This window comes from Equus quagga, chromosome 1, assembly GCF_021613505.1.
Source record: "Equus quagga isolate Etosha38 chromosome 1, UCLA_HA_Equagga_1.0, whole genome shotgun sequence".
NCBI lineage: Eukaryota > Metazoa > Chordata > Mammalia > Perissodactyla > Equidae > Equus > Equus quagga.
In genome coordinates this window covers 25,629,679-25,639,424 of record NC_060267.1, presented here as the reverse complement: position 1 = coordinate 25,639,424, position 9,746 = coordinate 25,629,679, and the positions used below count along the sequence as shown (strand labels likewise).

Here is a 9,746-nt window from a genome sequence, read left to right as displayed (position 1 = left end):
TTGCTTCACATCCTATACTGTAATATATGATCATTTTGTACTGTGATTCTAAATGGTCATTAAAGTATTCAAAATGTATTTTATTTTATTCTTTCAAGGTTTCTGGGAGGTAGAAGAATAAAGATGCCAATTATTTCATTTTGTAGGTGAGATTATGCTGATTAAATAATTCATGCCCAAACCAATGGTGTGGTAAAACAAATAATGACAGAAACATCTCTTTGATTTTAGACACTATTCTAGCCAATAGAATTTTCATATGGAATTTCCAATTCCTCTTTTTTTAAAATGAATATTATCACGTAACAAATTATTAATAAATAATGTTAACTATTTATGGATTTCCTTTGAGTTGAGCAGAATGGGCAAACAAGTGGCTTCAGAAACCCAAAGGACAATTACTGATGGCCAATGTGACTAGTGAGATTTTTTTCTAGTTTTGTCTTCAAACGCTACTTACAACATTAGTTTTAAACACTGGTTCCCATACTATTGTAATAAGTAGTAAAAACCAAAAAGTCACATTCAATAAAGTAATTATTGGCTTTTACTAAGAAGCAAGTTGATTTAATGAACTTACCAGATCTCAAAATTTTGTGGAAACCTCTGGAATTTTGGAGAAACATCAAGAAAACATCAAGTTACAGAAAATCTTCATTGAAGAACTAAACACAAAATAAACGTTCAACCAAAATATGTAGGGATTGATTTATTAAGCCACGATTCAAGGAACTGAGACAACTGGTTTATTCTATATAAAACTCCCAGCTATTTGAGACCACTATGTGGGACAAAATGATCTAAAAATATAACCACATTGGTGTCACATAGAACAATCATTAAGGTCACTATTCTCATTCACATCAATTACTCAAAGTCTTCTAATATATGACCTAGACTTTCCCTCCTTAGAGTAAGGAAAACAAAAGTGGTATACTTGAAGCAATGGAGTTCAAATAGACACAACTAGAGTTTCCATTCACATAGCAGGTGTGAATGGTACATTTTATCCCCAAATAACTCCACAGTAGATGTGAAAAAAAAATTTTAAAAGCCATCACAGGGTAGTGTTTAAGATTGAGTTCTTTAATGCGGCAGACCTTGGTTTAATCCCAGATTCTGCCACTTTCTATTTGTGTAAACTTGGGCAAGTTGTGGGAATAATAATAGTATCTACCCAAAATGGTCATTGAGAGGATTGAATGAGATTGTGCACGTAAAGAGTATACTCCTGGGGTCAGCCTGGTGGCGCAGCGCTTAAGTTTGCTCGTTCTGCTTTGGTGGCCCAGGGTTCACTGGTATAGATCCCGAGTGCAGACATGGCGCTGCTTGGCAAGCCAGGCTGTGGCAGGTGTCCCACATATAAAGTAGAGGAAGATGGGCACGGATGTTAGCTCAGGGCCAGTATTCCTCAGCAAAAAGAGGAGGATTGGCAGCAGATGTTAGCTCAGGGCTAATTTTCCTCAAAAAAAAAAAAAAAAAAGAGTATACTGCTGTGCCCGTCACACAGGAAAGAGTTATTACTTATTAGCTCTTATACTTGTTTTTGATAGCTTCCCTCTTTGTCAGTGACTATGACCCACAAAGATACAGCACAAAATCAAGGTTAATTAAACACGGGATTTAATATATTTCCTGCAAAAACCCTTTCTCACCACAGTCCTCTCTGAAATAGGAGAATAATGTTACCCTAACATTTGTGACTTTAGAAAATCAGTCCATAACTGAATTGAAAGTTGCCACAATTTTTAATTTAATCTCTCACTTAAACTCAGTTTTCTTCAAAGTCTTCGTTCCGCTTTGTCTGCTAATTCATTTCCATAGAGACTGCACAATTACTGTAAAGCATTCACTGTGCTTTGGTGTACATAGCAGTTTTGTGCATATCACTTTATTTCTCTTAAAGATGCCATTCTGTACTGTCATGATGCCCCTTCTAACTCTTCATTTTGCCAAAGATAGTCGAAAACAAGATAATAGCAAATAACTCCTAATGGATTAGATGTCAACAGACAAGGATTATAAGGATTGATATTGCTCTACACTCTCTGGGTTTAACTGACCCTGTATTTTCCAAAGAGTAGAACATATATCTAAAAGGTCTCTTCTCTGCCATAGTATGTTATCAGCCAGCCTTGTAAAAATAGCTGCCTTGTTTTCAACGAGCTTTCAAATAACTCATCTTTAAAGGATCTTTTAATTGTTTTTATCATTTGGAATTTTTAAACAGTCTCAAGTTGACCTTGTTATTGTCTCATGCTATATGAACACATTTATTTATGCTACTAGGTGCAATTCTGATCCTATATTATGATGAAATGTCAAGATAAGAGCACAAATGTACATTAACTTCAATAATACAGAGAAATGTCGTCCACAAGAACTATTTTGATCTGAAATAGCTGGATATTTTGGCCTCACCTACCAGAGTAATCTCATATAGTTATAGCTTAAATTTAGGGCACTTTGGGAAAATGCACATGACTATAGACCATAATACTAATTCATGATACATGACCAGAGAATCAGAGAAAAGAAAATATAAATGATGAGATTTCAACTTCTTATAATAGAAGATTTAAAAATTGCTGTTATATTAAAAGTATCAAATCATGCTAAATGAACGTATACGGAATAAAGACATAATTTATTTAAATTTTTCTCTGGAAAATTTCCCCAAGCTTCCTGACTTTATGATTCTTAATCAAATGCATGAGACAACATGAAAAAAAATCACAAATGAGTTGGTTTAAAGTATTACCTATGCATGGGGTAGAAAAAAATGATCTCTTTTTATCCTTTTTCACCTCTCCATTCATCATGTCTGAGTTTTGGAATATAGCATTTCAGTATTAGGTCTTTCAGCAGTTGACAACAATCAGTAACTCTCAGCTTCCCTAGTCACCCTTGGAAGCAGGGATGACTCATAGCTGGGTTGGGACCCTGCCTTTGCTCACTGGAAACACGCACAAGCATACTCTGGTTTCGTTACTGCTCTAGGAATTGGCCCAAAGAATATAGCAAGTTAATTTTTTATCTGTTTTCATGAATATATAACCCTTGACAGTGGATGGAAGCAAACACTAATTCCTAAACTGAAAATACCCAACTAAATACTGACTACTTATATTTTGTCAACCCATGGTCTTTGGCTTGGAGATGAACTAAATATATTTATTGTCTTCCTCTTGTCTCTCAGTTGGCAAAGCATATTCTCAGGTCCAGCCTGAATGAAAGCTTATGAGAAAAGTGACAGGTATGGTCTTGGCCACAACCAGCAGGACAGATGGAAGTTTGCCCTTCCCAGTAAGAAGGAAGACAGTGGCTTGTTTTTCAGTTCTTCCCCAAATGTTGCTGTTCAGCCTGCAACTTTCACTAACCAGAGATTCTTAAAAGAGAAAATTATTATCAGTGAACACACAAGGATATGGCCCAGCTAATGATACAAGGTGATAATTTGTCTCATTTGCTAAAAGACATTGAGATGTTACTGAATTAGTTTTGCTGAAATATTTGTGCATATTTTAAACTGATTCTAAGTGCTTTCTTTGCTTACCTAAGCTAATTAGCTCAATTTAATTAGGCTCCACGTTCCTAGCTCACTCAAGCTTTTCCGAGATATTACAATTTTCCTAATATATAGAATAATCATTTAAAGTCTGGAAAGTAAAATCAGACAATTTGGCTCAACTGATGTCACAGATTTATTATGTGGCAACATTTTCACATGGGAAGAGTCCATGAAGCTCACTTAGATGTGTCCATTCCCTGTGGTCAACTCTTGTAATGTTTTTCCCCTGGTACTTAACTCTTTTTGAAGTGCTCAAGCTTGCATTTTCTCATGTAAAAGATTTTCCTAAGCTCCCTTTTGGCCTACTTCATCACTTGGCTTCACTTCTCATTTTCTCAGTTTTGAACTTGTTATTCTCTGTGGACAAGGTTTTTGACATCCATCTTCCCTTTAACAATCAAACCGTCTTACATCCCGGAATTACTCAGACCATAATCTGTTCATGTTCATTACTTTTGCTGCAAGAATTGCATGAGTGGACCAAGGACCATTCACATAAGCATCATTTTTGTGTTTTTTTCCAGTAATTCTAAGTCTCATTTTCCTAATATCTCAATAGAACATTTTTACATTCCATCTCTTCTCTTTTTAAAAATGTTCTCACTGCCATTGTGTTTATGGTGAGACAATAAACGTCAGGCCCTAGCTATAAAGTCATAGCTATAAGTCATAGCTTTTTCAATAGCTAAAGAAAGATGGAAGTCTTCCAGCCCAGAATTATTTGAATAAATGCTATAACATTCTGCTTTTCCTGTTCCACGCAGTTCACAAGAACATGTTCATGCTGTTAATGTTAAATGATTTCTTATTTATTCACAAACTTATTGTTTGTTTATTTACTTGGCAAAAGATAGGCCAAAAGGGAGAGGGAAATTTGGAGCATTGTGGCAAATGTTATTTTACCATATATCTGTATGCATAAAATGTGAAATATAGCATCTTATTTTGAAATAAGTTGAAAAGCCTATCAAAGACCTGGCAAGCCACTCCAGGATTCTCACTCGCTATTGAACTACTCTAATAAAATTTCATCTTTCAAACAGAAAGAAGGCTCAGAAGGTTCTTATTAGCCTCTATTATTAGCCTTGGCTAATTTTTCCATGAGTGCCACGGATTTAAAGGAGAAAGTCTGGAGCCTTTTTCATGTGTTCCAGATGATACCTTTTGGCGCTGTACAAAGGCACACAGCTTTCTGGGAACACTGCTCCGCTGGCAGTGAAGAATCATCAAGGATTAATCCTAAGCATGTGGAAGTAGCTTCCGGATAATGGCAGTAAGTGCTGTGTATCCGGATGATAGGGGTGCTTTGCACTGCTAAGGTTCCCAAGACGGTGATGGAAGCTGAGGAAGGAGGGCTTGAGGGACCCCTTACTGTACGTTTTCAGTAAGGCCTGGCCTACTGTATACTTTGAAGACTCAAACTGGAGGAAGGGGCAGTTTGGATCTAAACTGTATATCCAGGTAAGTAGACAGAAGCAGACATCAGGATTTTATTTCTATTTCCCTACTTTCTTTCATAATCCTTCTCTTTAATTCTCCTTTCCGGGGACCCAGATGATCACATTCCTATTCCCAGTGGGAAAATGCCTGTAGAAGCAGAAGATGGATGGTGTGGCGATTGAACCTGGAGTCAGACAGCCGGGTAACAGAATTCCAGCGTCCTCACACGGTGGGAGGCCTTGAATGGCGGTTCAAGTCCTCCCTAAGAGGGAGTTGTCCTAAGGCGAGCACCTGGCCCTTTCCCCGTTTTTGCTCTCAGTCATCATCCCGCCTCGCTACACTCACCTGCTTTCTGGATGTGATTTGAGAAGCCTGGCTCTGTAGATACCTCACAGTGATTTCCTAAGGTCGCAGGCACTTAGATGGTGATTTTGTAATTGGCTGACTCGAATGGACAGAAGTGCATCTATTTCACACATTTGTTGAAGACCGACTTGATGCGTGGCGGTGAGGATTCAGCGGAAAACCAGACCGACAAAGATCCCGTTGTCCCGGAGCCTCCATCCTGCTAGAATGAAAAGTTGTTTCTCAACGGCCTCGCTGTGCCGATTAACAGCTCTGCCCGAGAACTGTTTGAATCCAGTTCACTGTGCAGGCAAACGGGAACACGGCTTTCCTAAGAGCATTGTAAGCTGGCCTCAGCTCTCCGCGGACAAAATTTGAAACAATATAAACTGTGAGCAGCGAAGGAGGCGGGGGAGTGTGTGTGGAGGCGGCGGGGGTGGTCACTTGAGGCGGCGTCTATTAGCGTCAATACGGCGGAGTCAGGGGACCTAGCTGGAGCCTGAAAACTTCAAGCCAAACTCTGAGATCACTACCCAGCCACCCCCCGCCCTTCTCCTCCTCCCCTCCGAAGAGCCACGGCCGCAGCGGGAGCGCTGTCCCAGGAGTAGCCCGGGGGAGACAGGGGGGCTCGGAGAAAGTGGACTCACATCCGCTCCCCCTTCTCCCCCATCCCTACCATGGGCTTTGCCCTGGAGCGCTTCTCCGAAGCCGTGGACCCGGATCTCGAGTGCAAGCTGTGCGGCCAGGTGCTGGAGGAGCCCCTGTGCACGCCGTGCGGGCACGTCTTCTGCGCCCGCTGCCTGCTGCCCTGGGCGGCGCGGCGGCGCCGGTGCCCGCTGCAGTGCCAGCCCCTGGCGCCCGGCGAGCTGTACCGGGTGCTGCCTCTGCGCAGCCTCATCCAGAAGCTGCGCATCCAGTGCGACTACCGCGCCCGCGGCTGCGACCACTCGGTCCGGCTGCGCGAGCTGGCCGCGCACGTCGAGCGCTGCGACTTCGGCCCTACCCGCCGCCACCACCGCCGCCGGGGCTGCGGCTCGGGGCCCGGCTGCCGCGGCGGTGGGAACGTGCCCGCGCGGGGTCGAGGCGGACCGGCGCCCGGGGCCGACCGGGGCGGGGGCGCGCGCGGGGCGCCGCCGGGCGGTCGCTGCGGGAGCGGACAGGGGCCCGGGCCCCAAGTCCTTGCCTGGAGGCGGCGCGAGAAGGCGCTGCTAGCGCAGCTCTGGGCGCTGCAGGGCGCCGTGCAGCTCACCGTCCGCAGGTACCAGGAGAAGTTCACCCAGTACATGGCTCACGTCCGCAACTTCGCCGGGGACCTGGGCGGCGGCCACAGCCCGGTAAGCGCAGAGGGATTGGGCCCCCGGGGAGTGATCACTTGGGATGGAAAGAGGAACGGTTCTTCCTGGTACTTCAGGATTCCTTTGGAAGGGGACATCCTTCCTTATCACGCAGTAGAAAGCATCCACCCGCCCTGAGCACGCTATACTATTATCTTTCGAATGTATTAGTATTGGAGTTAAGAAGGATTGTCCCCTTTCCGCTTATTAGGATTGGAAAGAGTTAAACGGATTCAATTCCAACTTTTGATGGAGAAGGCGGAATTAGGAAAACTCGTTTGCCCACCCAGACCCTTGCTGCCATCTTTCACTCTCCAACCCAACCCTCTCTGCCTATTTTTTGTACCTTTGGCCTATGTCTGAAGCAAACAGAAGGGAAGGGGGAAGCGAAGCGAGGACCTCTCAGACCCTGCCTCCCCTCTCCCTCTGCTCCAGCATGCCTGTGGCCTTGTCAGTCCCACACCTGGGGATGGCTTAAGCTCTGTCTTGATTCTTTTTTTTTTTTTTTTTTTTGCTGGGCTAACATCCGTATATCCGTGCCAATCTTCCTCTATTTTTTAGTATGTGGGCCGCCAGCCCAGCATGGCCGCTAACCGAGCGGTGTAAGTCCACACCCGGGAACCGAACCCAGGCTCCGAAGCAGAGCGCGCTGAACTTAACCACTAAGCCACCGGTGGCCTGGCCCTATGGCTTTAGCTCTGAATGACAGTTTCTCTGCCACGCGCTGCCCGCGTCAGCTACCTTTTCAATACAGGGACCATCAGGTGTGGAGGACCGGGACAACCTCAAGAGTTGAGAGGTTAGGAGATGGGATTTCTTAGACTTGCAGAGTTCTTTTCACCACCCTGCCCTTCCCTGAATAATCCTTCCCTGCCTCCGGTGTCGTTATTGGTGGAGCGCGTGTGTGAGGGAGTGACTTGGGGAACCAGGTCTGAGAGCAACCACATCCATCTGTGGTCAGAGTAGCCCCGTGACCCCCCAGGCAGCGGCTGTTTCCCTTCTTTGTCGAAGCTGCTGGCCCTGAACTGTGCGGGTGGACTGCCCTCTTTCAGACCGAATAAACAAGCCTCTTCGCAGCGCCCCGTGTGAAGAGGCTTGTTTATAAAGCTGTTACTTCTCTTCTGGAGGACTTCTGCACAGTGTTTGACATTGTTAGTCGCTGCCATGGTGAGCAGGGATTTAGTAGAACTTGCACTCCATTCAAGGAGCTGTTTTCATTCTTCAGCGACCTGGGGAGGAGCAACGCGGGACGATTCCCATTTGGGACTGTTTGCGCTGCCTCCAACTCAGGCATCGAGTTTAGAAGCTTCTGTCCTTGAAACTAAAAAAAGGTCATTGAAGGGTGAGGGGCTAAAATGTTTCCGCTCTGATAAACAGAAGCGCACTGCTTATCAAAAGACTGGATACTGTCTATGATTCTTTCTCTATCCTCTTTGTATCCAGGTAAATTTACAAAATGAGAAGACCCGGAGAGAAGCACAGATTTATGCTGTGTATTCCCAGTTCAGGTTTCAAGGTCTTAGGGAAGCAGTGGTTGATGGAGAGGAACAACAGCTAGAGTTATGCGACAGAGCAGTCCAGGCAACAAGTCAAGCTATGGTTCTGAGAAGTAAGGAAACTGCGTAGGATTTGCAGACTCATTCTCAAAAGGCTTCTCTGTGCTCCTCAGAAATGTTGTCCCACTACCAGCAGGGGCTGCTGTGTGCACTGCCTGGGAAAGGCTCCTGGGAAAAGTGGTGATGATGGTGGTAGTGGTGACGACATTTATGGAATTTTATTATTCAGAAGTAATTACCAAATATATAATTTCCTACAAGAGTTAATAATATCCATGGCCATGATTAAAACTTACCTAGTCTGGCACTATTTCATCTTATATTTAAATTGTTTTTTATTAATAAACACGTTGTAGATATAATTCCTGGTTAACTGTTATTTGGCCATCAGGAAAGCCCTATATACTACTTGACTTACCACAAATCCTCTTTTTTAAATTCTGCAAAACCAAATAAGAATACTATTTAAAACTGGGATTACTGTAACCTGTAAGATGCTGCATTACAATAGCAATCCAAATATTACTGCTGAAAGAAATTTATAAATAGCTCACCATTCCTTAAATCCCTTAAGACTTTCCAAAGTGAAATTTTTGCATAAAATAATCCTTTGACGATTATTTAGATCCTTTCACAATTTATTTTACTCTCTGTAATGGAAGGAAAAAATAAGGATACCTTCAGGCTTAAACTAGAAATCTGTTTTAAATTACAGTGAAGTCAGAATTAGACACTGTGTTAGAATAAAAGATAACTGCATGCATAAAAATGCAAAGCCATTAAGTCATTTTTGAAAATGGTTATTTTCCCACTGCACAGTTGCTGCCTTCAAATACATACTTTGAAAGTAAATTTAGGATGAAATTAACTTTCTCCAAATTCAACCATCCTTAATTTTAAGGTTTGTCCTTTTTCAAATGTTAATTTGTTTACAGTAAAAAAAAAAAGTGGCATTTATTTTTTTCTTTTATATTTTTTACCTAGTTAGTTATTTTGTCCCTTTTCTTCTAGGATGGAGAACATAAGCCATTCACCATTGTGTTAGAAAGAGAAAATGACACGTTGGGATTCAATATTATAGGAGGTCGACCAAATCGGGTAACACACCTTGTTAATGCATAACTCACTCTTTGCTTATAAAATAATAGAAAACTTAGCTTTCATCTGTGGATTTTGAGTAAGAAAAATAAGTGGTTTAATCTTTGAAATCATGCTTGTTGTCAAATATCAGATTCTTTAAGGCAAATATTCCAGTACATACCTAGATTTTTTTTGAGAAAAACAAAACAACAGCTAACAAGCTTGTTTGTGCTACTTTTAAAAAAAGAGTACATTTCACATTTTATCTACATTTTATAGCCTCATTGGCAAATTTCTTAAATAAACCTATTTCACAATGATGTGTATGGGCAATTTCTATTTGATAACATTAGGTAATTGTATTAGCTGCTTGTACCTCCTATTTAGGTCAAATTGGTCAGTTTTCACATGGGGCAGTTT

General features: G+C 42.3%; 1 protein-coding gene across 2 annotated transcripts in view; it reads left to right on the top strand.

Annotated features, from left to right (window-relative positions):
- Nucleotides 1-5,928: 5,928 nt before the first annotated feature.
- The window catches only part of PDZRN4 (PDZ domain containing ring finger 4), a 336,843-nt gene continuing 333,025 nt past the window's right edge, over nt 5,929-9,746 (top strand). The window contains exons 1-2 of one of the 2 annotated variants that reach the window (XM_046654279.1): nt 5,929-6,690; nt 9,258-9,344. In XM_046654279.1, coding sequence (XP_046510235.1) covers nt 6,034-6,690; nt 9,258-9,344 — 744 coding nt within the window. In that variant the 5' untranslated portion in view covers nt 5,929-6,033. The remainder of the gene's footprint in view (nt 6,691-9,257; nt 9,345-9,746) is intronic. The other variant, XM_046654289.1, reaches the window with a different exon arrangement.